The following is a 27,821-nucleotide window of genomic DNA, read 5'->3' as shown; positions in this document are numbered from 1 at the left end:
TACGCGGTCCAGAAAATCTCCAGCAATGCCCGCCCGCGCGGCGAATCGTAGCTCCGTCGGTCAGTCGCGCTAGCCTGGACCCCTGCGCCGATGACTCGGCCCCCCCTCGACCACTTTTGGCCTTTGACGCACACGAGCCTGCAACGAGCCGACTCTGTCTTAACTCTGGGTGAATCCGCTGTACTTCCATTCTCTAGACCTTTAGTTCCACCTTTCTCCCTCAGCTTTCCACAACCCAATTGCGCGTAAGTAGCTCCAAGTCGCGTGTGTTGATACCCCGCCTGCCCCGCCAACTCGTCCAATACACAAAGCCATCCAAGCACACAATCTACACCCACTGCACTCCTTGTATCAATTCTGTATTGGTTGCCGATAAGACTGTACCTGCAGTGGCGTTAACATTGCCCTCCCAGAACAAGTCAACATGGCCGAAGCCACCGCTGCCGACGGGCAGATGAAGGATCTTTCCATCTCCGAGACCAAGAAGAGCAAGAAGGACGGCAACCCCCAGAAAGCTGCCAAGAAGCCCCAGCAACAGAAGAAGAAGGCCAGTCGGGACTGCACCACGCATGTTTCGAACCAGAGGCGATACTGACTATGCGACAGATTGAGGGTTCAGCACTCATTGGTATCGATGTCGCCAAGGAGACTGACCTCGGAGACTGGTACCAGCAGGTCATCACCAAGGGCCAGATGATCTCCTACTACGACGTCGCCGGATGCTACATCCTCGAGCCCTCCTCGTACGCCATCTGGGAGAACATCAAGTCCTGGTTCGACAACCAGATCAAGACGCTCAAGGTCCGAAATGCCTACTTCCCCATCTTCATCAGCGCCGACAACTTGGAGCGAGAGAAGGAGCACGTCGAAGGTTTTGCGGCCGAGGTCGCGTGGGTGACCAAGGGAGGAAAGTCGGACCTCGAGAAGCCCGTCGCTGTGCGCCCTACCTCAGAGACCGCCATGTACCCATACTTCGCGCGCAAGATCCAGTCGCATCGCGACCTGCCCCTGAAGCTGAACCAGTGGAACAACGTTGTGCGATGGGAGTTCAAGCGTGAGTATCGAACCGACCTCTGACTCGACTGCATCTAACTCGTGTCCAGACCCCATGCCCTTCATCCGATCGCGTGAGTTCCTGTGGCAAGAAGGCCACACCGCACATCTTACCCAGAAAGAGGCGAGCGATGAGGTACTACAGATTCTGGACTGGTACTCTGATGTCTACCAGGAGCTACTGGCCGTTCCCGTCGTGAAGGGAACCAAGACAGTAAACGAAAAGTTCCCCGGAGCCGACTACACCACAACCATCGAGGGCTTCATTCCCGCCACTGGACGTGGTATCCAGGCCGCAACATCACACGCCCTCGGCCAGCATTTCTCAAAGATGTTCAACATCACAGTCGAGGACCCTACCGCAAAGGAAGCCGGCAAGTCGGAGCACGTCCATGTGTGGCAGAACTCATGGGGTCTGACTACTCGCTCCATCGGTGTCATGATTCTGACTCACGGAGACAACCGTGGTCTAGTCATCCCTCCTAGGGTGGCTGAGATCCAGGTTGTTGTCATCCCTGTCGGAGTCACCGCCAAGTACGTTCACTATGGATGACTCATGAACGCCATTATGCTAACGAAACCAGGATGTCTGCTGAGGCCAAGGAAGATCTCTACAGCAAAGTCAAGAAGATACATGATGACCTTACCGAGGCTGGTGTTCGCGTCGAGACCGACTACCGTGAGGGCTACTCTCCTGGCTGGAAGTTCAACGACTGGGAGCTGAAGGGTATCCCTCTGCGTATCGAATTCGGCCCCAAGGATGCGGAGAAGGGTGTTGTTACCACTTCGCGCCGTGACATTGACGACAAGGACGCCGCACGTGGCACCATCGACGTTGACAGCCTTACGCAAGAGGTTCCCAAGCTACTCGAGCAGATCCAGAAGGACATGTTCAACAAGGCTGACAAGGCTTACCGGGACCACCGTATCCAGCTTACCAACTGGGATGACTTTGTCCCCACCCTGAACGGTAAGAACGTCGTTCTTGTTCCCCACTGCGAGGGCGACAAGTGTGAAGACGAGGTCAAGGCGAAGAGTGCGCGTACGGCGCTCGGCGATGGCGTTGCCGAGGACAAACAGGCTCCTGCCATGGGCGCAAAGAGTTTGTGCATTCCCTTTGACCAGCCCGAGGGCATCGAGCCCGGCAAGACCAAGTGCATCAACCCCGATTGCCAGACCCCTGCCAAGCAATGGATCTTGTTTGGACGAAGCTACTAGTGCTTCAGCATTTCACCAGGTTTGCGTTTTTATTTGAGCATTTGGTGGCATGGAGTTTGATGGCGCGGTGTTCACGGCATGGAGAAGGGGTTGTCGTTACACTGGTCATTTACGATTCTGCAATGTTGATACAACCTTTAGCATAGAACTAAAAGTTCTCATATGCCAAGCCAATCTTCTCTTCCTGCGTGTGCTATGTGGATGTTTGATAGGCAAACGGACAAAGATAAGGTGAAACAGTGAAGCCAGCGCTCCTACGCCGCTTGTGAACGACAGAGGCACTTACTCATCTTCGAACACATTGTGTTGCGTCACTGTCGTTGACCCTGTTACGACTCACCTCTACACTGCTACTTTGGCGCTCACTTACTGCTAAAATCCGACTCTCAATCATAAATCCCAAGCCTCCTTACAGGAACTCATCTTTTATCCAGAATGTGTCACCAACTCCTTCAAGTCTATACTTGTGGCCACAAGAAAACCGTGTGCACGACGCCGTGTCCTCACGCCATCGCTACCGGACGCCAGGTTCCCGACAACCTTTGCCAAAACATACCCGACTTGTCGCGCTCGAGCTCCGTTGTATCATCGATGACACCCTCGACGACTGCTCCCCCACTGAGAACGAGGGTGTTGAGCAGCCAAGCACAGGGACTAGAGCAGAGTGGTCCTGCGCCAGCGTTCCGCCTCGTAGCACCCACTCCAGGACAAGAAGCCATGCATGCAGGCTCCCCAGCGTCTAGATCACCAACATCTCCATCTTCCAATCAGCCCTCGCCCGCTTCTTCCAGCGCCAGTACTCTCGTTGAGTCCGTCCCATCCTCACCTTCGACCTTTTTCACTCCCGCGGACCCGGAAGACCATACTAGGTGAATATTCTCCCATTTCTCTTACCATTTCTCTGGTTAACAGCTAACATTTCCTCAGCACCTTGGAGCCAAACTTTTGTGCCTACCACTTTCTCCGCCATCTCCCTCGCTCGCGAGTACCTTGTGTGGGATGCTATTCGGAACCACGGTGGCAGAAACAACGCGAAGGCTGGATGCATAAATACTGGGAGCAGCATCCAGGAGTCACAGAGAACATCGAGGTTTTGAGCGGAGTAGCTGCAGTAAGAGAACGGTCTGGTGCATGATTGGCTTCTTGATCGGATACAAGAAGAAGGAGAACAGAAGACAGGGAGATGAGAAACTTATGGATTTCGAGTAGCAGTTTGCTAGACGGCAGAGCCTGATGTAGACTCCCGCAAAGGGATGAAAAGCGACCTTCAAGAAAGATGAAAACAATTCCGATAATCGGCAGAAATGAATAGATTACCCTACCCTGCCATGCATAACTGGTGTGTTTTGATCGTCATCTATGTATGCATAAGTCGTGTGTCGGTCGTCATTCAATACTGAAGTGCATCCAAGTCTCGATAGTCACTGGGCCGTCTAGCTCGTGTCCATTTCGTCGCCACCCTTCTTCTCTTTCTCCACTGTCTTCTTGACACCTTCCAAGAATGCCTTGACCGCGTCTGGACCACCGAGTGGCATCCCCCCGCCCCTCATGTAGCCTCCGTTCTCAACATCGATCTTCAGTGCCTGGCTCACAGTTGGCAGGGCACCGGTCTTTAGCGCCTCTGTCAAACTACCCAAAGCCGCCCTCAACTGCGGTGCCCGTAGAACTCTCTGCAGTACATCAATCTTCTCAGTTCGGGTCAGTGTCTGGATAGCCATTTGTGCCGTCTCGGAGTTGGGGTCGATCTCGTCAATGTCTTCGACTTCGGCCTCTAGGAGGAAAGGAGTGGTCGGTAGCTGTGCGCACAGGGCGTCGATGAGTTCATCAGACGCATTCTCGACGGTCGGGAGGGTGTGGGTAGGCCAGAGGAGATCTAGGAGGGTAGTAAAAGGTGCTGACCCCCGTTGTTGTTGGGTGCTGCTACCTGCGTTGCTGCCCTTGAGCGAATTCATGAAGTCTTGGACAATGGCTGAGACGTCACCCGAGCCGGCGCTGTCGACGCGTTAGCGGTGTGTTCTAGAAGCAAAAACAAAGTAAAGACGCAGAACGAGCGCCGCGGCGTGGCCAGTGGAAGACGGAGCATGATGCTTATTTTCTATTGTTGTACATGAGCAGCCAGTGCCAATCGCCATGTGCTTGGATGGTCTTAAGCTTCTCCCAAAACGCCGTACTGTAACAGGATATCTTTAGAGTTTTGTATAAATCGGTTGAGAGTCTTCCACAGCAGCTCGATTCTTTGCGGAAGGGAAGACCGCGCCACGACGCCGAATGCGATACAAATTAGACGGAACCTACGCTCGACCACCATCGGCGCCACCTTCTCGGGACTCCTCGCCTTCGTCTCGGATGTCACCGCCCGTAGCATCAGCTCCTGCGCCTCCGGTGCTACCGTGGCGGTTTCGGCTAGACGGCTGTACGTCTTCCATGGTCTCGTCCTCATCGTTGCCGGACGAGTTTGAGATGCCTGCGAGTTCAGCCTGCACGTCAATCTCCTCGCCTGTCAGCAGAAGATCAACGACTTGTCCGATCTTGAGATCACGCTCGCTGAACCAGCTCGCGCCCCGCGGGTGCTGCGACTTTGATTGTAACCAGAAGAGGTAGCGTTGTGAGCTCGAGCTGAACTTGAGGACGAAGATGCGGCCGTCGGTGGGCGACTTGATGTTCTCCGAGTCGTCGACAGAGTCTTTGCCGGTGTAGGGTTGGAAGGAGCCGTCGCCGGGAATCATGATGAGGTCGAGCTCGGACTGGTCGAGTGAGCGGTCGCGTGGTCGCCAGCAGAAGTGCACGAATTCTGGACACGTGAGTTGATGAAGGGGGTGTTGGGATCGTGTACAAACCATCTTCTCCTTGGTACAGATAGACATAGCCAGGTGTCTGGACTGGCTTGACCGTCTGCGAGTTGCCTTCTCCGCGCTGTACGGATCGTTAGTCTACGACGCAGGGTAGGGAAGCGGTGTGTCGCTCACAGTCAGCTCGCACTGGCCGGCCTTGAAGGTGATGAGCGGTTGAACAGACATGTTTGCGACGTGTGTTTGGTGTTGGGGCAACGATGTGCAGCCGATGTCCCGCAGGCATGGCCGCGAGCTGCAAGCTCCATGCGGGTTACGTAACCGACGGAACAACTCGCGGCCCGGTCGCGCGTATCGATTGGACAGCTTGGCACACATTCGAATTCACGAAAATACGCTTCCATCGCCAACACCACCGACCAGCACTAACGACCACAGCGAAACGAAATGGCGGCCACACAAGAGGACACGAAGCCCACCACCCAGAAGTTCTCCAAGGGGGAGAGGTCGATACCGCACCACTCGCAGAAGGCCAGCAAGTACTACCCTGCTGTGGACGTTGCTGTCCCCAAGAAGGTACGTTTGCGATACAAGACGGTGTGCTGCAAGAGAAGGACGGCAGGGGGGTAGGATGCATTTACTGCGACAGCATCTCGCGCGTGTGTCTGGGTGTGCAAGGATGAGCATCAGGACGTCAATTGGAGCTCCGCTAACTGCGACTCAAGGCCCGCAAGTCTGTCCGCCCTGCAAAGGTTCGCGAGTCCCTCCAGCCCGGTACCGTCGTCATCCTCCTTGCTGGCCGCTTCCGCGGCAAGCGCGTCGTTGTCCTCAAGCACCTCTCCCAGGGTGTCCTCCTTGTTACCGGTCCCTTCAAAGTCAACGGTGTTCCCCTTCGACGAGTAAACGCCCGATATGTCATTGCCACCTCCACCAAGGTCGACCTGCAGGGCGTAGACGAGAAGGTCATCGAGAAGGCTAGCCAGGACGGTTACTTCACCAAGGACAAGGCCGCCCACAAGCCTGGTGAGGATGCGTTCTTCAAGCAGGGCGAGAAGCCCGAGGTACGTGCACACGACTGAGGCGGAATGCGACCGCACTGACAAGCGCCACAGAAGAAGGAGACCTCCAAGGACCGCGTCGAGGACCAAAAGGCCGTCGACAAGGCTCTTCTGGCCACCATCAAGAAGGAGGCTCACCTCGCCGACTACCTCGGTGCCAGCTTCAGCCTCCGTAGCTCCGACAGGCCTCACCAGATGGTCTTCTAAGCGACGGATAACGATCGGGCATTCGGCGTTCAGTGCATGGGATGAAAGATGACTTCGGCATACTGCAGCCGTACTAGCGAGGAACAAGAACCGCAGCGGCACGGCAGCCAATTTTTTTTCATGGAGGAAACCGACAAGGCATTTACCATAAGACTTTATAACAAGCAAGCGAATCCGAGACGGTCCAAAAGTGAACATTTGGTCTCCGCTTGCGTGATGTCATAGTTGGGCGTTCAATTGGCGCGGTATATACTGGGCGGTAATCGAGAGTACTGATGCATGAAATAGAGATACAGACGTTCTATTGTTCGACCGGTACTGCGCCGACTGCCACGCAAACTCCAAGCGACATGACGTGAGGGTATCCAAGCGACAGCTAACCAAGGGTATTCCTCACCACCAAACCAATTGCGCCAACACGATTCAAGGACATGCCTCGTTACACAGCCTGTTGCCCATTGACTGACCTGCTTACTTCTTTCCTCTCCCTTTCCTAGCCCTGCCAACCTTGCCCGCTAGTCCGTTCGCCGCATCCCCCGCGCCGTCTATCGCTTTCCCCGCCTTGCCCTCCACATCATGCTTCTCCATCTCCGCCTTTAGGTCCTCAACAACATCCCTGCCCAGTGTCGTTCCGTGGCACCAGTCCAGGACCCCCAGACATCCATAATTACCCTCTCCCTCACTCATCATATGCGCATCGGCACGCCGCGCCATACCTCGCAACATGATGGTAGAGGGAAGAACATTATATCCCGAGTATACAAAGGTCTCCTCCAGGCTGAAAACAGCGACCAGAATCAAATAGGTAAGAATATGCATGCGCAACGCAATTGCCGGAAGGTATAGGGGTAGGAAGCGGTGCAAGAGGTGGCAAACGGGGTGGTCGTAGTTGGCAGCAAAGGAGTATGGAATCTTGATGCTGTGGTGCCAGCTCTGATGTAGGTCCGAGAGTGCACCGCCGGCCGGTGAGTGAAGCACGTGTGTGTGGACATAGTATTGCAGGATCTTGGCCATGTTTGTTAGCACAGAGCACTTGACGAATGCGATGATGGTAGCTTACATTGCGTGACACAAGTCCGATAATGCCATGCTTGACCATTGTCCACGGGTTCGGCAGGTGATTCAACCCCCATTTGCTGCCTTTGATGAGTAGGAGGGACCTCATTTGTAGGATATCGGTAACCAAGAACTCCGTGGCCGCCTGCAGTGCAACAGCAAGCAATACGTTTGCACAGCTCCATGCGATGACCCTCCTCATCGCCCTTGCGCCCCCTTTTTGGTTACTAGGGATGCCCCATTGTCCTTGCGATTTGAACTCAACGGCAAGACTCGGCACTCCGATATCGAACAGCAAGAAGATCAGGCTAGGGATGATGTAGAGAGATAGCCGCAGAACTAGTGGTGCAACCAGCTCAAGTTGAAGAGGAGAATACGATGCCGCGATTGTCGTCCATGCGACTGAAAGGAAGATGAGGTTCAAGCCCGTCGACCAAGAAGATAGCATAGGAATGGCTAAGAATGAGCCCAGCGGTAAAGCGATAGGCGCAAGAATGGAGGACAATAGTGCGCTCATGCTGGAGACGTTGCTTGAATGCGGGTATTTGATACTCAGAGGTCTTGGGAGTAGTGAAGCACGTAACTGCGCATGATCATGTAAGTAGGGGTGGTCATTCTGTCTATGTGGTGGTGGTTTGCACTTGATTGTGATGAGCGATGACGTAGGGGGCCGTGGTCGAACTTGGTTCATGCCGCTGACCGCGTGGGAACGCGTGCGCGACCGTTTGGGCGAAATAAGCGAGGCGCTCTTTGTTTCTCCCGACTCCACATCGTTGAACACTTTACACACACCTTATCTGTTCCTCGTCGGTAAACACTCGTAATAACTTGCATATGGAAGCGATATGTTCCCCAAGACAAAACTGATCCTGGTACTATCTGCAAGCAACATATCCAGTTTCCAGTTTCTCATATTTTGTCTTAACAAAAGCACACTTCCTTCGTAGAGTCTCTTCAACCGATCTTCTTCCCGTTTGTTGTTCCCTATCCTGTCCTCTTGCTCCAGTAATTTTGTATCATAGACCATCTCAACAGCGCCCTGTTCATCAGTATAGTTTGTGCGTTTGGTACAGAGAGTACCTAGTAATCTTGGGTTTTAATGAGCTTGAGGAAAGGGTGAAACAAATCTACTCCGACTCAAGGATTGGCAATAACACCAAAACTCTGTATGCTGATTCGCCACAAGGTTATTTCCGATAGGCTACGTGGAGATGGTGACGAAAACCAAAAGTGAAAGGACGGACTTTTCGACATCCTGCGGACGATCAATGTGGAAACAATACGGCATACAGAAAGACAGCATAGGACCCGAAGCCGATGTAACTGCAATGTAGTCCTAGGACGAGAGCAGGGGGCAATTCGTAGTTGTGAAGTTGCAACATCGAACGTCGACGATGTTGGTGCAGTTTGTGACCAAATGGTACGCCCATGCATATTTGATAACACTGGGGCCCGAGGCCCTGGCGGCTGACCTATTTCCTTGTCAAGAGCGACGGCTCCCACCTTGTCAGTAGCTTTCTCACTCTCACCTAGACTCCTCGACTCATCCTCACCGCCGATTGAGTTGACCCTGCGGGAAAGAAGGCTCATCATGGTAATGTGGAGCTCGTTGTCATTGCTTGTGGGGACACGCCTTCACCGAGTGAATAAGGATGTATAGCTGACTTGTTTGTCTTTTGCCTCTCTCACTCCTACATCCACACCATAAAAGGAAAAGATCGAACGCTCCCCCCGCAGTCTTTTGGTAGGACATCCAACAATCAAGCTTGGGACTGCATTATCAGCATCTGCATCGACAGAGTACTTCAAGCGACATACACAATGCCTTCTGAAGTGGAGAATATCAACTACCTATATCTGGTGTTGACCAACGACGGCAACCCAACTGTGAGTCTCACCAAATCCACTTTGCTTGTGCTTGAGCTGCGAAAGTTCATTCCACTCTCTGGAAAATCTCGCCATTGCTATCCTCATATGCACAGTCATATGCTAACTTACAACAGATCGATTGGGATGCTGTCTCCGCTGCACTTGACCTCAAGAAAGGCGCAGTCACAAAGCGATGGTCGCGCCTTAAGCAGGCTATGGAGAAGAACGAGGTTCCCGGGGGTATCACATATCAGTTTCTATGGCTCTGTGTCAAGCACCACACGCGAACTCAAGTGAGTACCGATGCAGACTCGTCTCATCTTCCGCAACGACAGGCTCACTAACGATGTTGTAGCCACCAAACTGGAACAAGATCGCAGCCAAAGCCAACACCACTGCTGGAGCGGCATCAAAGCGATATTCCCGTATGAAGAAAGCATTCGAAGAGAATGAAACCGCACCTTTTCCTTCATCGCCCGCCCAAGACACCCCCAAGTCTACTGTCAAGAAGTCTCGCAAGGCTGCCACTTCGTCCGGCGACGACATTGACGACAACCAGGCCACGCCGACTCCCAAGCGCAAGCGGGCTCCCCCAAAGAAGAAGGTCGCCGCGGCTGAGGAAGAAATCAACGTCAAGCCTGATCCGGAGAACGAGGACGAGCAAGAAGAACTCTTGGAGTCCAAGTCCAAGCGTGCCAAGGTCGGAAAAAACAACATCAGTATCACACCTAAGCCGAAGGCCAAGGGCATCGTCAAGAAAGAGGACATGAGCATGGACGATCTGGCCGATCTCTGCCCTCACGACGAGGCCGGAGAAGTCGACCACGATAGTTACTCCATTCATGAGCGTAAGTTATCCTTCCCCCCTGACACCTCAGTGTCTCAATCAAGGTGCTGAGAATCTACTAGCAGAGCCAGCCTCCTCCATCGATTCCGGCGATGACTTCATCTGAACAGTTTACTCAGTTTACTTGTCAGGCTAAGGGAAATCGCTAATGTGCTTATGAGCAGGGACTCTGGAATGGCTCAGTCACAGCGGGTAGAGCATGAGGAGATGGTCGGTGTCATTGGCGGAAGTCTCTTCATATTCTGGCGAAGCTCGGTGGGCTTTCTTGGGGTACACCATATGGAGTTCAGCATAAGTTCCGATAAAATGCATAGCGATGGCGTCAGCTATGTTTGAGCAGAAGAGCCTAGGTTCAATTATGGAAAAGGAGACGAAGGACCTAGGTCTCCATCGGCGCCAAATAATGTGTTCCTTCGTACGTCTCATGAAATCCATTCACGGTGTCAACAGCAGTTTCCCAGTTGTCTTCCTTCCCTCAATGTCTTTCGTGGCCCTCACAATATCGCTCAACGGGTAAACATCATGAATCTTGACCTTCAACCCATCCTTCTCAATGAATTTCCACAGCTCATTTGCGGCTGTCTGAAGCTCTTCGCGAGTGGCAATGTAGTTGAACAGCGTAGGCCGAACGAGCTTGACATTCTTTGCTGACAAACGTCTGTATAGCGCATAAGTCAGTATCGAGACGAAAGAGGTGGGAGAAGAACTTACGCAAGAGCGAAACCCTCAACTGGTCCCGATGCGTTTCCAAACGAACACATAGTACCCTTTCTCTTCACCACAGCCAGCGAGCTATCGAAAGTGCTCTTGCCGACCGAGTCGAAGACTGCATGTACACCCTCGCCTCCAGTAACCTCTAGCACCTTCTTGACAAAGACGTCTCGGTCTTCCTCATGGTACTCTAGTAGCACCTCTGCGCCATTCTCTTTTGCCAGATTCCTCTTCTCTTCTGTGCTCGCCGTAGCAATGACCCTCGCGCCAACCGCCTTCAATAGCTGACACAGCCACAGGCCCACGCCACCTGCGGCAGCGGTAACGAGGATCCAGTCGCCTTTCTTGACTTCGTACGCGTCGCGGATCAAGGTTACAGCGGTTAGCGCCTGGAGCAGCGAAGCAGCAGCAGTCTTGGTGGAGATGGAATCAGGCAGCGGTACAGTGTAGTTCCCTGGCGCAGCGGTATATTCAGCATACGCTAATTGTCCCATGTAGGCTACTTTGGCCCCAGGCTTGAGGTCAGAGGGCGCATTGGGTCCGACGGCAGCGATGGTTCCAGCGCCTTCTCGGCCAAGAATGTAGGGGTAATGCGGAGGCTTATAGACGCCTGAGCGGAAGTAGCTGTAAATTTCCGTCAGGATTTCCTTGTCAAACAACATGTCATGTAGTACTCACGTGTCGATGTAGTTGATGCCAATGAACTCGTTCTTCACAAGCACCTCGCCCTCCTTCGGCTCAGGAACCGGCACGTCAGTCTTGTACTGCAGAACCTCCGTCCCACCAGTCTTCTCGATGAAGACGGCTTTCATCGTCTTTGGGAGAGATGACATGGCTCTGATGTTGTGTGCTCTTGGAGCGATATGTGAGTTGATGGCTGAGAGTCGTGTTGTTGCAGACGTCGATCTTGAAAGCAGTTGCGCGGATCGAAAGGCCAAAGTCATGGATCGCGCGAGACAAGCAAAGGGTCTGCTCTATTGAAGTAGGCTATCTGAAGAGAGGCAAGCCCGTTGATGATAAATACTCGCGGGGACAGCATTAATTCCGAGTGATGAGCGAGTGGCCGCCCCGCACCCCGCGCACGTCATTCTTGTCTCCATTCGCGACGTCTTTCTGTCAGAGATGGCAGTCGCAATTACTCTTTCAAGGCATGAATCTGTTGCTGCTGCATTAACCATCTCCAACATGTACTCTGTAGGGCGCGCCATTATTATATTAACTCGGTAGGGCGTGCTGCCTGAGCGCTACAGGCAAACCATGTGGGTATCGCTCGCCGTGTATCGGAATGGATGGTAAGCAGCTGCAACAAAGCCAACAGGAAACCTCATAGATGATTCTGGAAGCTTTTGTGATCAGTCAAGTATTGAACAAGCTTGCATTTACGTAGACCACACCTCTTTGGTCTTGTCTTGTATAGCTCTAACAATCACCTCAAAAGGCTTAGGCGGACACTCCCAAACCTACAGGAGCCTGTGCTTCTTCGCCATCCTGCCCGAGTCCAGTTCCGACCAGTTCGGTAAAATCCAATCCAACCCCCCTCAGCATCTCTGCGTGTTCATGTGCCAGCCTCAGGCATTCGTTCCACACATTGCCGCCTTCGTCAACGCTACTGAGTTGCCTCTTCAGTAGTATGTTGAACTGGTCAATATGCTCTTTCGCCCATTTAACGCACGCGGACATGAGCTGTTGTGGGAAGCACTTTTGAAACATGTCGACGGTGTTTTTGATAATAGTGAAGTAGATGTAGGAAATTTGGAAAATGTAGTCGGGGAGGTTGCCTTCGAATATGCATTGCCTGGAAGAGTCAGTGCATGGCGAACATCAATGAACAGGGCGAAAACATACCGTGTGCGGGTCTTGATGAGATTGCCACGAGCTTCCAGATAGGCTTCTCGTGCGCGATCTTCGAATCCCAGCTGGACGACCCAGCTGACGTGTTGCCTGACGGACGTGAACCAGTTGTTATGCTCTACCATGTGCTTGACCAGGACATTCGCCAGCTTAGCAGCACGTTCGTTGACTTTGTATGTGACAATTGTCTTGGCCATCTCGTTGCTCTTGATGTTCTTCGCAAGCGCTTTGAGGCGATCGACCTTTAGGACTGCTTCCTGAAAGTGTTGAAGGGCAATCTCAATGTCCAAGTCGTCTAGTTGACTTTCCACCCACCGGATGTTGCGCTGCTGACCGTCCATATCGATAAATGTACTGACTTGTTCGTTGTTGATGCCGTCAGAGAGGTTGTCCAACAACTCTGTTCTGTTCATAAAAGCAGGGTCGCGTGACAGGAGATGGCTATAGGAGTCTTGCGTTCGATCCTTCTCTTGCACGTCCGCTTCTTGGCTCTTGCGCAAGTCGTCTTTGGTTTTGCGAAAGGTAGCAACGAAAGCAGACTTGTCCCCAGTGTCCTCTTTCTTGGTGTCGTACGTGAACGACTCGGAGCCTGCGCGAATGATGATGCGCTCTTCAGGTGTTCTGACCACCTGAGTGTCTTGCAGTGGAAAACATCGCTGGGCCATGAATTCCATGTTCGCTCTGTTGCCATCGCGTTGACCAGGAACGTCGTTTCGCGCTTTCTTCTCCGATGCGATAAGAAGATGGTCATTCAGCAGCAGCAGCCGCACTCTTCGTCTCGCCTTGAGGGTTGCAGAGTCCAGTTCAAACCATCGTGTCGACTTCCAGACAATGTATCGCCCGGGTATAGGCGGCAGATACTTCTGCGAGCCTTCAACATCTCTGTAGAGCTGCTGCAGCTGACCAGCGCGTAGCTGGTTGAGGTCTCCAATGGAGCTTCTGTTGGCCCGTCGGGAGCTTGCAGCGTCATTCGCGCCTGTAGCTGAGGCCGTCTGTTCCAGTGTAGTGGTCAGGTCTGACATTAACTGACGCAGCGTGCGCATCTCGCCCTTGAGCTTCTCTGCCTCCTTGCTGATCTTGATAAACTGTGTGCGGTTCTGGTATACGTTGTGCTGCAGGTCGAGGGATGTACGGTGCTTCGTCTTGCGTAGTTCATCTTGGTAGCGGTTGATGTCCGCTTCCGAGGCGTCTGCGAGGATGGTCGATACATCTATGCGACGTCAGCATTCAGGCACCGAGGCGATGGCACGCAGCGGTCTCACATCGCTCTACTTCCAGGTTGGGGTCCCTCAGTGCCCGCGGGTCAACCTGCAACACGCGCCCATTGGAGCTTCCAGGCGGCCGTCCCTCTCTTGTCTGGCTCTTCTCCCTGTACTGGGCAGGCATTCTTGGCATCTGTGGCATGGGCTCTCCATTGCCAAAGTCGGCAGGCACCGTCGTGATCTTCTGGGAGTACCGCCTCTTGACCAGATCGGCCGTCTTGTCGGGTCGCTGCGGACGTGTTTGGGAAACATCTTGCCTGGTCCTCGAGCGGCTGGATTCATTCGAAGGGCGTCCGGAGCTGGGCAGTGAAGCAGCAGCAGCTACGCCCGCCGGCATGGGCGCGCTAATCTGTCGCGGCGCGCTGATGGTAGGCGGCGGCGCGTTCTTCTTGTTCTTATCCCCCCGCTTCTTGCGGAGGGAGATGCCCTTTTGCTTTTCCGACATCTTGCCTGCAAGAAGTGCGGACGGGGGTGCTGAGGGCGGTGGTTGTTGGCGGCTGGTGACAGGTAGCGGGACGCATCGCCCATGGATGCGTGGAGCCGCGGTCTCGAGTGTGAGCTCGGGCCCACTTTGGTGAATCGTGCCTTCCCTGAACTTGTCGAAAAAGTTGAACACAACACCACTCCACCACCACCATCTCGCTCCGCCATTTCCAGACGGGTATACCTGTTCCTTGCTCGCCCGATTGCGCTCGTCACACCCGCAGCCTGCACCGCCACCATGTCCAACTCCTCGTTAAAACCGTCGACCATTGCGGCCATTAGCGCTGGCACCATTGTAACAGGCCTTCTCGCATATGCCGCCTACTTTGACTACAAGCGACGAAACGACCCCGGCTTCCGCAAGCAGCTCAAGAAGGAGTCGAAGCGGACAGAGCGGGCGGCCAAGGAGGAGGCCGAGGCACAGGGCGCCGAGCAGAAGAAGGCGATCCGGGAGGCGGTAGAGCGGGCAAACGACGAGGGCTTCCCCAAGGACCCAGAGGAGGTGGAGGCGTACTTTATGCAGGAGGTTGCGCAGGGCGAGGGCATGGTACAGAAGGGTGCGCCTTGAGTGTGATCCCGCACGTGGGACGTGGTGCTAATTCTGTGGCAGGTGCGGATAACGTCGAGGCGGCGCTGTGCTTCTACCGCGCATTGAAGGTCTACCCCAACCCGCGGGAACTGATCAACATCTACGACAAGACGGTGCCCAAGGTAAGAACACGTCGCTTGCTGGCCTCGGCTACCCATTCGCTAACACCCGGCAGCCCGTTCTCGACATCCTCGCCGAGATGATCGCAGTAGACACGTCAATCCCCGTCGGCGGCAGCAAGACGCCGTCTGAGGCTGGCTCGGCAGGCGACCTCGAGTAAAAAGAAGACGATAGCACTTCGATGAATTCAGCACGCATTTTTGGACCCCGCTCCATCTGATGATGATCCCCCCCCTCTCTGTAATATTCTTGTACATGTATCAGCATCAGCGCGGTCGGTCGATTCTACGGCCGGCGTTCCGGTTGAGCGTGATCCATCTGGCTGGGGCGGGCGTTGGTATAGATGTGGGCTCCCAATGCATACAATCCAAACAGCACTCGGCATCTCTCCATTGACGTCATGCAGTGGTACGCTTGGGTACGCACTGCTATACTACAGATTACGTGTTCGACGTTAAGATGCATGCAGCCCATGCCTGGTTGCCTGAACGCCTTGCTGACAATGACCTCCTCAGACTTGCAAATCATCCCAAATAATTACAGTACGCTCTCGAGCGATTGAACCGAATTGACTGCCCGACGGCCGTGTCTTATCTAGCACGCGCACGCGTTGTCTGCTGGTGGCTGCGAGGGGTTGATGTTCACGTCAATCACTAGACCCGGAGTTAGCGTGGCTTTCACCGCAATGTGCACAACTGAACTTACTCTGACTCTGCCCTTGCTGGCCTTCGCCCTCCATGCCCGGTAACGCTTGCGCGATCCGCTTAAACAGTGCCTTTACGTTGTGTCCGACCTTGGCGCTGGTCTCGATAAACATCAAGTTGTTCTTCTTGGCTTCCTCTTCGCCCTGGGCCGTCGTCACCTCGCGCTTGTCGTTCAAGTCGGTCTTGTTACCGACCAGCACGATGATAACGTCGTTGCCGCGCTCGCCTCTGACATCGTCTACCCACTTCCTTGTATTCTCAAACGTCTTCTTGTTCGTGATGTCGTATACCACCACGGCCACACTGGAATCGCGGATGTACGAGGGGATCAGGGAGCGGAATCGCTCTTGGCCTGCGGTATCCCAAAGCTGGAGACGGACGGTTCGGTCTTCGAGGTACATGGTCTGCGGAAAAAAGTAAGTCGGTGCACAGGAATATTGCCTCTGCAGTGGCTTCTCGAGAGCATACCTTGCTCAGAAAGTCGATGCCGATTGTCGCTTGGTAAGTGTTGTCAAACGAGTCGTACATGAAGCGGGTGATGAGAGACGTCTTTCCCACTGTGAGAATACGTTAGCAAACATGTTCCACAGTGCTATGCTTGCGACAGTATGCGCACCACTCTGTTCGCCCAGGAATACGAGCCTGCGGCCGGTTAGTATACAAAGTCGGTCTCCGCCGCGGAGGACAGCTCACTTGAACTTCTTGAGCGGGTTTGAGTACCCCGACTGCGCCATTGTGGAATAGGGTGGGAGGTTTTGTGCAAAAGCAAGAAAAAGCTTCAAAGAATGCTATCACGGAGTATCAGAAGCAATCTCCCGGCCGTGTGTCTTTGGCGGGGTGTGGTGTTTGAATAGGAGTGTCGGTCGAATCTGGAGGCCTTGCACCCTGGGCGGCCAACACCGACTACCGAGAGGCTACAGGGGTATGGAGTGGATCTAGCCCGTGCGCCGCTTTGCTGGTCGGAATTTTGGGTCGAACTTTTTGCGACAGCCAACAACCCCACAACTTGCAACACAGCGGCCATACGATACAATGGCGGACACCGAGGCAGCACCCGCGCAGTACAAGCAGCCGAGTCGCAAAGGCAAAAAGGCCTGGCGCAAGAACGTCGATGTCACGCAGATTCAGTCTGGCCTGGAGGATGTGCGCGAGCAGATCATCCAAGGGCATGTTCCAGTCTCACCATATATACAGCAGCCTTTGCTAATGCTTCTACAGTGGCGTCATCTCCGAAAAGACGGCTGATGAACTCTTCGCCGTCGATGTCGTTGGATCTGCCGAAATCCAAAAACAGGTTGCGAAGCGACACAAGCCTCTCAAAGTCGATGAGATCCTCGCCAAGCGCTCTGCCGTTCCCGCCGTGTCCACCAGGAAGCGACTTTCGGAGATTGCCGACGATGGCAAGAGAAAGAAGGCCAAGGTATCAGGCAAGGAATACGACAGACTGAGGGCGATTGCATACGGAGGCGAACAGGTCAAGAAGGACGTCGTGCAAGGTGGCGACGCTGCTTACGACCCATGGGCCGTACAAGAGGTCAAGGAGGATCCCCGATTTTCATACCTGGAGAAGAAGAAGCCCAAGGTCGAGCCCAAGACCCTTAAGCACGCTCCCATCTCGCAGGCAAAGACTGGCAAAGCCATTCCCTCAGTCCGCAAACCCACCGGTGGAAAGTCGTACAACCCCCTGTTGGAAGACTGGCAGAATGAGCTCATGCGCGAATCTGACAAGGCTGTTGAGGCTGAGAAGAAGCGCCTGCAGGAGGCTCGTGAGGAGGCTGAGCTGATGGAGCGAGCAGCCGCCGAGACGGAATCCGATTCTGGCGAGGAGAGCGTCTGGGAGAGTGAGTGGGAAGGTTTCAGCGACAACGAAGACAAGGAGGCCAAGAAGAAGAGACCAGAAAGGAAATCGCTGTCACAACGGAACAAGATCAAGCGGAGGAAGGAGGCACAACGAAAGGCGGTCCACGAAGCAAAGATGAAGGCCAAGGAGCAACAGGTGCAAGAGATCAAGAGGTTAGCCAAGAGCGTAGAAGAAAAGGAAAAGGCAAGAGAAGCTGTCCGAAAAGCCCTCGAACACAAGAATGCCGAGCTGGCGGAAGAGGATGACGGCGAAGAAGTGGAGCTGAGGAAGAAGCAATTTGGCAAGACACCGTAAGTATCCGTTCATGCCCCATCGATTGACCATCTACTGACCCGTCGCAGTCTACCAGAAGCCCCGCTCGAAGTTGTTCTGCCAGACGAGCTTCGCGACTCCCTGCGTCTTCTCAAACCCGAGGGCAACCTGCTCAAGGATCGCTTCAGGACTTTCTTGCTTCAGGGCAAGGTCGAAGCCAGAAGACCAGTCGCATACGGAAAGCAGAAGAAGTACCACCTATCCGAGAAGTGGAGTTACAAGGACTGGAAGCTGCCCAATTAGAGTTTTACGGAATGATGGGAGAAGGCCGAGATACGCACGAATGCGATTGGATCGCGACCACTATAATCAGCTTGTCTCCTATATTCCTTCTGGGTGACCCATGTATGACTGCTAACAGCAGCCATCATTGGACGCAGGCTTACCTGTCATCTGTGCGACAAGTGCTGATTTTCAGAAACAGAGGCCCGCAAATACCTGCTCGCACAACACTCACTTTGACTCTACCCCTGGAGAAGCCTCCGGTCATGTTGTATTTGGCTTCAACGAATATATGTTCAAGATTACCGACAGAATTGAGTTGCGTTTGTCAATGAGCTCTCCTGGATAGAGACGAAGCCAGCCGCTGCGTATGCTGAGCACGAGGATTGAAGAAAGCAGTGAGACCGAGGACCTAGTTCAGGAGTACTATAAGGTTCTCTGATGCTTACGTCTGTCGAAATTCAATGCGTGGCCTTCAGTGCGGACATTGGACTGGGCGTGATATCAACCAAGTCGTATGGTAAGAAGAATGCCAGGGCTGAGCCAGGTACCGATTGTGGGGTATAGCAGCGCACGGGCTTCCGCGCGTCATCTCACGAGGGAGACAGCTCAGACATCCTCGAATTTACGCGACTCGTCAGTAGTGATGCGCTCGTACTTTTCCTCGGCGCCCCTATTGTCCTCAATGTGATCTCTCATCATCTGGTGCGGCACATCCCCGGCAAACCAAACTAAGCATGCCCTCCTCCTCCCGTCGCAGACAGCACCAACCAGCATCCAACAGCACTGATGAAAGCTCGCCCAACTTCACACCCTCCCCTCGCTCCTCACGTTCCTCTAATGATCATCTGTCTATGATACACGAGCCGAACTCTTTCGAACTCCGAACAATCACTCCCCACGATGAACCCACACACAAAGAAGAGGTGGGAGACGAAGACGAGGGCTTCCTGCCCAGTACACGACGCGCCTCCTTAGATTCGGTTCAGAGTTACGAGCTATATACTCCAGATGAGGATCGAAGAGTACTCAAGAAGCTTGATCGCAGGCTAGTTGCGTTCATGGCCTTGCTGTACATGTTGAGCTTCTTGGATCGGTCGAGTGAGTACTTTCTACACCTCGAAGGCTCAGAGGGGTGATATGTACGTCGGATGTGCGCAAAGCAGATCTGGTAGGCCTGGTGATGAATGCTGATGGAGCCGATAGATATCGGCAATGCGCGCATAGCCGGTCTTGCGGATGATCTGAAGCTCAGCTCTACCCAGTACGAGTGGTTGCTGTGGGCGTTCTATATCACATACATCCTATTCGAATGGATGACGCTAATGTAAGCCTTTGCAAGTGGTGAAGTAAGCGCTGCTAATGCTGCTAGGTACCGCATCGTCCCGCCGCACATCTACATATCTCTGTGTATTCTGTCTTGGGGCATAGTTGCGTCGCTTCAAGCAGTCGCAACGTCCTTTAGTTTCCTCCTCGTTATGCGAGCCCTCCTCGGCATTAGCGAAGCCGCATTCGGGCCTGGTGTACCCTTCTACCTGTCCTTCTTTTTCCGTCGGTCCGAACTGGCTTTTCGAACTGGACTCTTCATCAGCGCCAGCCCCCTCTCAGCATCCTTTGCTGGAGCCTTGGCTTACCTTATTACTAAACTCGGCGAGCACGGCCCGCTCAGTCCTTGGAGGCTGCTCTTTCTAATTGAAGGCTTTCCGTCGGTGTTGATAGCGGTCTGGGCATGGGATTTTGTACCAGATGGCCCGGGATTGGCCAAGTGGCTAAGCCCACGACAGCGCGAGATTGCAGTGATGAGGCTGAGATCAGAAAAGGAGAGCGAAGATCAAGATCAGGAGGAGAAGTATCAGAGTGGGGGAAGAAGAGGACGTGTCAACTTTCACGAAGTGCTGCAAACGTTGAAAGACCCGAAGTCTTACCTAACGGCGCTTATGTTCTTTTCTTGCAATGTTGCTTTCAGCTGTAAGTATTCCCGTACGAAATGCATGTGAGATATGTATTGACTTCGTATGCCCCTATTCAGCTATGCCTGTGTTCTTACCAACGGTCATACGGGATATGGGCTGGGAGTCCATCACAGCGCAAGGACTGTCAGCTCCCCCTTACCTCTTCGCATTCGCTGTCGTCCTTACAACTGCGTACTACTCCGATCGCTTACAGTCACGCTCGACGTTCATCATGCTCCACTCCCTCCTCGCCACACTCGGTTACGGTACTATCGCCATCTCCGGTTACTTGCAGTCCGACAAAGTTATGATCCGCTATCTCGCGCTCTACCCCGCCGCTGCAGGCTTTTTCAGCGCCATCACGATCATCATCACATGGACGCTCAACAACCAGGAAAGTGATAGTAAGAAGGGTACTGGTATGGCCCTTCTGAACATCATCGGTCAAATGGGTCCGCTCGTTGGTACGAGCATCTTTCCCGATGAAGACGGCCCTTACTATGTCAAGGGTATGAGCATCTGTGCTGGTTTCATGCTGTTTGTAGGCTTCCTAGCTGCAATATTGAGGTGGGTGCTGATAAGAGAGAATCGAAAGTTGAATAATGGTCGTAGCGCGGAATATGCGGGTGTGCCTTTGGATGAGGGTGGGAGTATGAGGGGAAAGAGAAAGAAATTCATGTTCATATTGTAGTTGCAGTGGCGAATACAACACAATTCAAGAATTTCCTTTTTGGAGTGGAGCAGCATTACATATGCTTCAACTGGCTGCATGTCTGATAACGATGGTCATTGCTCCCAACCCTTCAAGGCCTATGTACAACACCCTGTCCGATTTGTGCTATCTCCCGACTAGCTATTGAAGCATGACTTATACCAGATCTCATCGATGTTGCACCAGCTATTTTCAGTCTCATAGCACCATTTTGCTGGAGCAATTGATCATGCTCGAGCGTCGGAAAGCGGGCTGCTATTACTACTCTTTGTGCAAATGTTGTTGACAGGGTCTACGTAGAGAAATTCGTTGATCGGTGAGAAGAAACAAATGTTTGTCATGGCGTTGCTACATTGATTGAAGCGATCCTTGTTGAGAGGGAGTCGGCAACTCCAACGGCCTTCGAGGGCTGTACACAATCGCCACCAGCTTACAGCACTGGGTCCTGTGTGCTCTTTCCGATGTCGTGAAGTCCAAGCATGGCAAGCCTTCGACACTGATTGCACAGTTCCTTAGCTAGGAGTCAATGGCCTCCTGGTCTCCCTGTCTGAACTAGTATCTCCCTCTCCCGCCGCCGATGTCGAACCTGCCACATAGCTCATTTCGTAACATTTGCCGTTTCGTCTGCTTTACAGAGGGTGCATGTTTTACACTGTCCGCCGCTGTTGTAGAGGGTTTCAATGCGGGCCGGAGACGTGTTTATTCGACGCATGTCTCCCAGAACGGTTGTTGAAGTACACTGGTTCAAGTGGCGGCGTATTGAAAAGAGGCAGCTGCATATCGGCTGGATGTGATGGGGATGGTCTCTGTCTCTTTTTTACACTTCGGCGACGGCGATTGCACCAGAGACATAGAACGGTGAGGATAATGATCAGAGGAAGGAATACGGCTACAAATATGACTCCGGAGAGATCTCTTCCGTTCATGGTTTGCTATCGATGTTTCTACAGAGTTCATACGGCGACAGCAGAAATATCAATGGGCATTGATGAGGCGAGGAAAGTCGCAAGAAGCTACTACTGTGTTAGAACATTTCCTTGGGATTTTGGGTTTGCTGGTATTGTTTGGCTGCTCAAGCGTTTGCTATGGTAGACAAACGTTCGTATTTGCGCATTAAGTTTCCAGGCAAAGGACCAACTGGTGAAGTTTGTGGAATATAGATCCTGAACAGAACAATGGTGATGTTGTTCATACCCCCAAACATGTAGAAAGTTGTACGCGTAAAGTGAAAACAAGTAAAAATTATCCAGGCTAATTGTATCTTACAAGTCATTTCAAGCAAACTGAAACTCCGTCGTATGGACATCAACATAGATGACCTTTCCTCGCACTGGGATCGCAAGACCTAGTGTAGTGCCCTAAGTGTTTGCTCAACTGCAATACCCAAGCCTCCAACCCCCAGCACAGTCCATAGCCACTTGTTGCTTAGCTCATCGACGCTTGGCCAGAAAGCATTCTTGTCGGCCCTGAACTTCTCCAACTCGCGGAGCTTGTCGGGTTGAGAGGCAGAGTACCGACGCTCTTGATGTTTCTCTTTCTCGGCATCGCCGCCAAAGAAGCGGAGGAAAGCGTAGTTTGCGGCGGGGCCCAAGAGTTCGATAGGAGCGAGCATGTCGGAGCCGTAGAGCATGACAATGAACGATATGTGTACGAGGGCGTCGCCGAGGTAGCTACAAGATATTAGCGAGTGATGTGGGATTGTTTCAAGGGTACATACTTGGGGTTGCGGACAATGCTCCATACACCCTCGCGCATGATGCCCTTGTTGCCCTCTGCCTTGAACTGGTCCAGCTGGTAGTCGGCGAGTGTCTCCAAGGCCAGGCCAGACGAGAACAATCCGACGGCAAACATTTGAACCAAGGGATGGTAGCCTGTCATAACGGCACCCTCATGTCGGAACGGCGCGGTGAATGGAAGGCTGATGAGCATCTGGAAGAAGGCCTCAGGAACGAAGACCTTGAACAGAGCACTGTTCCAGAAACCTTCCTCCTCCTTAACCTCGGCATACCGCGGATCGTCCTCACCTCGCTGAATGGAACGGCGAGCGATGCGGTAGAAGAGACGTCCTCCCCATAGTGTGACACCGGTAAGGATAACACGCTCATGCCATGAGAGACGGTTGAATGCCTGAGAAACTGTGTAGCCTTGGGCGAGACGGCGTCCAACAGCTGACCACCAAGCATTTACAACCTGACCGCTCGGCCAGAGCCAGTCCTTGGCTTCAACGCGGTTCGTGTATCGTGCAGCACCATATGCGATGAGAGCCAGACCAGAGTGCAGGGTGAGCGAAGGGACAAGCGTATCCTTCAAGATGCCTATATCGAAGAGCGATGCATTGTGGATATGCGTCTTGGAGTGAGTTGTATCCACGTAAGATGAAGATTTTGGTACTACCGGGCGGATCGTGGCGGATCTCGAACCATTAGAGCTGGGCTGCAGGTATAAACCGTGAGGTGTCTCTTCGGCAATCTGGACGCGGACGTCAGGAGGGCGCGTTGGGTCGCTCGACGACGAGCTGAACCAGCGAGACGCCATAACTTCAGCAGTATCTATCGAACAAGAGGTAGGTGGTGTGAGCTGATGTCGCTCGACCCGTCACGAGCTGACGGCTTTAAACCTCTGGCCACTGAAGCTTTCCCCGCATTCTACGGATGCAGGCGCGTGTCTGGCTGCAGCCGGGCGAATGGGCTGCAGGTGGAGACCCATCACTCAATCAATATTCCATGTGATCCAATGGTGTGGTTACATTTAATCAGCCGTCCGGAGATTGTTTGAGGTTCGTCGCGTCCGGTTCGCATATCGAAAGTGGATTCGCGTGACGAGAGACGGTGATGTCACCATGGCCCATGCTTCAAGGCACATACCCCACATAGTATCCACGGCAAGTACACGCGAACGTACCCCTCATGGATCCCCAGTCAGACTCGACATGAGGAGCACGTAGAACTCGCAAACAACCATCACACGTCCTGGTGTTGTGAACTCCAGTCATGGCAGCCAACAAGCCTCATGCGTTCAACCCACCATCTGTACCAGAACCTGCCCCGACCTATAACCAAGTCTGTGTCACTCCCATAGTGCCATCATCCAAGTTGATCACTCTTGCCGGTCAAACAGGCATGCGAAAAGACGGTCCCATTTCCTCTGATCTCAAGGAGCAAGCAAAGGGCGCTTATGATAGCATTCACAAATGCTTAGCTGCCGCTGGTGCAACACCACGGGATATTGTACGCAATAGACTTTGCTAGAGTTCCCTCGAGTTATGATTGATTCTTGTCGACTTGGCTGACTGCGCTTCCTATCTAGGTCATGGTCCGGCATTACATTGTCACAAAGACTGGTAACCCGGAGCAGGACGAAAAGAACGTTGTAGATCGTGGCTGGGGAGAGCTTTGGATGGAATACATGGACAAGGAGGCTGAAGGACATAGACCACCTGATACGGTGGTTGGTGTTGCAAGCCTTGCGACGAAAGAGCTGTTGTATGAGTGCGAGGTAACAGCGCTGATTAGCTAGTATCAAGAGGTGGCTCTGGACTTCTCCGTGAGCCGTGCAGTACGCAAAAGCACATTTAGGTCGATTCCTGTCTCAGTAGTCTGATTACTTGCCGATTCAGTGTACTGCTAGATGCGGCAGGGAAGTACTGAGTCATGTGCGCTTATAGTCAGCTCAGCTTTAACCATCACCATCAAGGCAACCGTTACGTGCATAGCGCTACAAAAAGCAAAGACCACATAGTAGAGTCTGTGGATTGTCCACAGTTATAAGGGGAGCTACGGACCCCAAAACAGCACAAGTCACCAATGGCGGACTATAACCAACCCACAGCGGATACAGTGGCTTCCATCAAACAATCCTATCACAAGTACCGCCACACTGAAGACATCGACCGCAAAGGCTACTTCTTCTCTCCAGACTGCATGCAGATTTGTCGACCAACGCCTTCCTACGCGGCAACTAACCGTGATGAGATCATTCAGTATCTCCGAGACGCACAACAGGGGATGATACCAATAGATACGCCTGTTTCTCCCTCAACTGGCATTTCAGATCGCTCTGATAACTACGCAACGGGACCGCGGTCGAGCACGCCAGTGAGAGCGCGAAGCGTCTACACTATGCGCCCTCTGCGACCTTGCGAATTCGGATTCGGCTCTGATGACATCACTGCGCCTATTGGCTTGACTGTGAAAGAGCTGGAGTCGAGAGCTATTCAGGAAGGATGGGTTGGAATGCGTGTCAACTTGTGGGACGAAGGAAGCGAAGGAGGCCTTTTAGTGAAAGTTCAATACTGGTGGCGCCGCAGGGAGACTGCGAACAACGGGAAAATAGCAGGCGAACTCCCAGGAACGCAATGGGAGCAATGTCTACATGACATCATGTTCCTTGGGCCTAAGGACGGCACCGAAAACGAAGAGGAGCTGGAATGTCTCGAATAAAACCCCGCGGACAATGAAGACTTCCGGAGTTGCGCATTGTGTGCGAGTTCTAGAAGAGGTAACAGACTAGCAGCCGTTGCAGCGCGGGAGGGGTATGATCGGCTAGACCTGCCGTTTGAAGCATGGCGCGGCTGTATGGGATGCTATCAGCGAATAGTAAAGATAAGCATATAGCATAGTTGTATGAGAGACTCTTACTCTTTTGATCACTGTACCTCATTTTCCCAACTTTGCTATATTCATCATGGCGCTCATATCATTCTTGTTCCTACTGCCGTCTCTTCAGCTCTTCACAAGCGCTCGAGACATCACCTTCCCACCAGTCTCTGGGTACTCGTCACAACAGATCATTCCCCAGCAGAATCTTGGAATAGATGTCACTCAAGCAAAGTTTGCAGGTCTGATGACATATGCCAATCTACCTTACGTACACTGTTTGGCCCCGGAAGGTCAAGATGTGGTGCCCTTCGACATCGCAATCTTGGGTGCACCATTCGACACGGTAGGTCAAGTACCTCTTGTGGATGGCACTCCGAGTGTCACCGTCGAACGTACTATTTTGAAGACGGCTAATAGCCGATAGGGTGTGACCGCAAGGCCTGGAGCGCGCTTCGGCCCGAGTGGAATTCGACAGGGCTCGAGCCGGATATCACCAGCCATGGCTTGGTCAATATATACAGGTATGTTGTAGTATCGTGGGGATATGCGTGAAGGGGCATGGTTCCGCGAGTACGGGCTTCACCTGTGGCGCGAAGCGGTGACACTTGTAACGACGCTTGTCACACCACGCTATCTTGACGAGCCGTGTTCAGAGGCTTGCGCTCCGATTCATTTGCTGTGCCATGACCAGCACGCTGATGTTGCTGGTTTATACCTGTGGTTGCAAAGCTTCGATCGTCTTTATGGAATAAGGCGTGGACGCATAGACTAAAGCTATTCAGGCGAGAACGTGTTTGAGGATTGGGCAAAGATTGTTGACTGCGGTGATGCGCCATTGACATTCTTGGTGAGGCGATCCCAACACAACCGAGAAGAACGAAAGCTAACGAGTGTGGAAGGACAACACTGCAGCTTTGAAGCAGCTTGACAAGGCACATGAGGTTAGTAACCCCGGGTTGTGATCGATTCAAGCGTCTAATCGTCGTTGTTAAGATCGTGTCCGCAAGATCTACCAATTCGAGCGAGCGCACGACACCAAAGATCGTGACGCTGGGTGGTGATGTAAGTGTCTGCACGAACTGCGTGTGAGACATAGACTGACTTCGTACACCTATGATAGCATACCACAACGTTATCCGCCCTGCGTTCGACTTATCACCACTGGGGACCCGTTAGCGTCATTCATTTTGATAGTCATTTGGGTAAGTTAGTACCACTACAGCCTGAACTTTGCTAATTGTTCAAAGACACATGGGACCCAGAAGTTCTAGGTGAGCAAAGACGTCCCAGACATGACTAGCTACTAACATGCCGAAGGCGGAGGCATCTCTCATTACGCGTAAGTCTGTATGTCGAAATCGATCTTGAAACTTGCTGAAAGTTCTCACCAGAGGTGTCAACCACGGAACATTCCTGCACATTGCGCATGAGGAAGGTTTGATTCGAAACACTAGCATGCATGCGGGCATTCGAGCTCCCATGGCACGACCAAAGGGTGATCTGCGAAACGATGTTCGATGCGGGTTCGAGATTGTCAAGGCCAGAGAAATCGATCAGTTCAGTGTAGCAGGTGTCATTGCTAGGCTGAAGTCTCGAGTGGCTGGAACAAAGGTCTACATCAGTGTCGATATCGATGTGCTTGATCCGGCATTCGCACCTGGTAAGTCACTATATGGGGCATACCACTGTGTGACAAGAATGTCACCGTACCACAATCGGGCGTCTTCAACACAGCAGCAACACCTCCAAGTCATCATTCTCGAAGGTTTCATAACGGTGTGACTAATGCGTGAGTATAGCCACAGGAACAGCCGAAGTCGGTGGCTGGACTACGCGAGAGCTCTTGTCCATCTTGGATGGTCTCGAAGGGCTGGATGTTATCGGAGCAGATGTCGGTAAGTGTCGTCTGATCCGAAGCAATTCCACAGAAGGACGAATAAATGCTGACGGAGTACGCTCCACACAGTTGAAGTGGCGCCTATCTACGACAACCCAGGCGAAACCACTGTACTTGCTGCTGCAGAAGTTGTCCACTCTCTCATCACATTGATGGTAAAGTCCCCTTCTTAGTACTGGACCACGGTACGGTGCTGAGATCACCTTACGGGTGTTGATTGGCAGACTATGGCGCAGGTTAGTGTGTATATATGTTACTTGTTGGGTAGCTAGAAAGTTTAGCGGAGTAGAAGCTATGTAGACAACCTGCCAGCTTTTGTATACTTGCGCTATGGTAACCCAATAGTCACGTATTGCCGAGCTGTACAAGATTCATTGGTAGGTGAAGGTGACACATCTAGATGCAATTGAAAGTTGTCATCAAACAGAGATTGAGGGCGTTCTTGAGGAC

The 27,821-nt window shown here is 52.8% G+C and overlaps 13 protein-coding genes across 13 annotated transcripts; 7 read left to right on the top strand and 6 right to left on the bottom strand.

Annotated features, from left to right (window-relative positions):
- The first annotated feature begins 121 nt into the window (after positions 1-121).
- Positions 122-2,393, top strand: ACET3X_002735 (uncharacterized protein). Its single transcript, XM_069449511.1, has 5 exons — positions 122-245; positions 414-547; positions 607-1,054; positions 1,104-1,587; positions 1,638-2,393. The coding sequence occupies exons 2-5, from the start codon at positions 425-427 to the stop codon at positions 2,269-2,271; spliced, it is 1,689 nt and encodes a 562-aa protein (XP_069309282.1). The 5' UTR covers positions 122-245; positions 414-424; the 3' UTR covers positions 2,272-2,393.
- A 1,311-nt stretch (positions 2,394-3,704) lies between these two features.
- On the bottom strand, positions 3,705-5,288 carry ACET3X_002734 (uncharacterized protein; the record flags this gene model as incomplete). The annotated part of the gene is made up of 4 exons (XM_069449510.1): positions 3,705-4,263; positions 4,567-5,062; positions 5,109-5,184; positions 5,238-5,288. 4 exons carry the CDS (start codon positions 5,286-5,288, stop codon positions 3,705-3,707), a joined length of 1,182 nt encoding a protein of 393 aa, XP_069309281.1.
- A 169-nt stretch (positions 5,289-5,457) lies between these two features.
- Positions 5,458-6,621, top strand: ACET3X_002733 (60S ribosomal protein eL6). Its single transcript, XM_069449508.1, has 3 exons — positions 5,458-5,636; positions 5,786-6,121; positions 6,173-6,621. The coding sequence occupies exons 1-3, from the start codon at positions 5,508-5,510 to the stop codon at positions 6,323-6,325; spliced, it is 618 nt and encodes a 205-aa protein (XP_069309280.1). The 5' UTR covers positions 5,458-5,507; the 3' UTR covers positions 6,326-6,621.
- A 175-nt stretch (positions 6,622-6,796) lies between these two features.
- ACET3X_002732 (uncharacterized protein) lies at positions 6,797-7,898 on the bottom strand (the record flags this gene model as incomplete). Its single annotated transcript, XM_069449507.1, has 2 exons — positions 6,797-7,330; positions 7,386-7,898. 2 exons carry the CDS (start codon positions 7,896-7,898, stop codon positions 6,797-6,799), a joined length of 1,047 nt encoding a protein of 348 aa, XP_069309279.1.
- Positions 7,899-9,202: 1,304 nt separating this feature from the next.
- ACET3X_002731 (uncharacterized protein) lies at positions 9,203-10,203 on the top strand (the record flags this gene model as incomplete). Its single annotated transcript, XM_069449506.1, has 4 exons — positions 9,203-9,268; positions 9,385-9,543; positions 9,606-10,098; positions 10,160-10,203. 4 exons carry the CDS (start codon positions 9,203-9,205, stop codon positions 10,201-10,203), a joined length of 762 nt encoding a protein of 253 aa, XP_069309278.1.
- Positions 10,204-10,532: 329 nt separating this feature from the next.
- Positions 10,533-11,641, bottom strand: ACET3X_002730 (uncharacterized protein; the record flags this gene model as incomplete). Its single annotated transcript, XM_069449505.1, has 3 exons — positions 10,533-10,755; positions 10,809-11,432; positions 11,487-11,641. 3 exons carry the CDS (start codon positions 11,639-11,641, stop codon positions 10,533-10,535), a joined length of 1,002 nt encoding a protein of 333 aa, XP_069309277.1.
- A 607-nt stretch (positions 11,642-12,248) lies between these two features.
- On the bottom strand, positions 12,249-14,366 carry ACET3X_002729 (uncharacterized protein; the record flags this gene model as incomplete). Its single annotated transcript, XM_069449504.1, has 3 exons — positions 12,249-12,603; positions 12,654-13,869; positions 13,922-14,366. The coding sequence occupies 3 exons, from the start codon at positions 14,364-14,366 to the stop codon at positions 12,249-12,251; spliced, it is 2,016 nt and encodes a 671-aa protein (XP_069309276.1).
- Positions 14,367-14,642: 276 nt separating this feature from the next.
- Positions 14,643-15,273, top strand: ACET3X_002728 (uncharacterized protein; the record flags this gene model as incomplete). The annotated part of the gene is made up of 3 exons (XM_069449503.1): positions 14,643-14,961; positions 15,015-15,115; positions 15,169-15,273. 3 exons carry the CDS (start codon positions 14,643-14,645, stop codon positions 15,271-15,273), a joined length of 525 nt encoding a protein of 174 aa, XP_069309275.1.
- A 434-nt stretch (positions 15,274-15,707) lies between these two features.
- On the bottom strand, positions 15,708-16,551 carry ACET3X_002727 (uncharacterized protein; the record flags this gene model as incomplete). Its single annotated transcript, XM_069449502.1, has 5 exons — positions 15,708-15,766; positions 15,819-16,221; positions 16,286-16,374; positions 16,434-16,459; positions 16,511-16,551. 5 exons carry the CDS (start codon positions 16,549-16,551, stop codon positions 15,708-15,710), a joined length of 618 nt encoding a protein of 205 aa, XP_069309274.1.
- A 298-nt stretch (positions 16,552-16,849) lies between these two features.
- Positions 16,850-18,233, top strand: ACET3X_002726 (uncharacterized protein; the record flags this gene model as incomplete). Its single annotated transcript, XM_069449501.1, has 3 exons — positions 16,850-16,983; positions 17,036-17,968; positions 18,020-18,233. 3 exons carry the CDS (start codon positions 16,850-16,852, stop codon positions 18,231-18,233), a joined length of 1,281 nt encoding a protein of 426 aa, XP_069309273.1.
- Positions 18,234-18,949: 716 nt separating this feature from the next.
- On the top strand, positions 18,950-20,855 carry ACET3X_002725 (uncharacterized protein; the record flags this gene model as incomplete). Its single annotated transcript, XM_069449500.1, has 4 exons — positions 18,950-19,313; positions 19,419-19,539; positions 19,585-20,192; positions 20,242-20,855. The coding sequence occupies 4 exons, from the start codon at positions 18,950-18,952 to the stop codon at positions 20,853-20,855; spliced, it is 1,707 nt and encodes a 568-aa protein (XP_069309272.1).
- A 1,366-nt stretch (positions 20,856-22,221) lies between these two features.
- On the bottom strand, positions 22,222-23,411 carry ACET3X_002724 (uncharacterized protein; the record flags this gene model as incomplete). The annotated part of the gene is made up of 2 exons (XM_069449499.1): positions 22,222-22,546; positions 22,594-23,411. The coding sequence occupies 2 exons, from the start codon at positions 23,409-23,411 to the stop codon at positions 22,222-22,224; spliced, it is 1,143 nt and encodes a 380-aa protein (XP_069309271.1).
- A 2,148-nt stretch (positions 23,412-25,559) lies between these two features.
- ACET3X_002723 (uncharacterized protein) lies at positions 25,560-27,544 on the top strand (the record flags this gene model as incomplete). Its single annotated transcript, XM_069449497.1, has 11 exons — positions 25,560-25,817; positions 25,899-25,995; positions 26,257-26,321; positions 26,374-26,415; positions 26,468-26,536; positions 26,595-26,676; positions 26,722-26,745; positions 26,792-26,813; positions 26,866-27,134; positions 27,274-27,369; positions 27,441-27,544. 11 exons carry the CDS (start codon positions 25,560-25,562, stop codon positions 27,542-27,544), a joined length of 1,128 nt encoding a protein of 375 aa, XP_069309270.1.
- Positions 27,545-27,821: the final 277 nt, after the last annotated feature.

This window comes from Alternaria dauci, chromosome 2, assembly GCF_042100115.1.
Source record: "Alternaria dauci strain A2016 chromosome 2, whole genome shotgun sequence".
Lineage (NCBI taxonomy): Eukaryota > Fungi > Ascomycota > Dothideomycetes > Pleosporales > Pleosporaceae > Alternaria > Alternaria dauci.
This window is presented reverse-complemented; position numbering and strand designations above follow the sequence as displayed.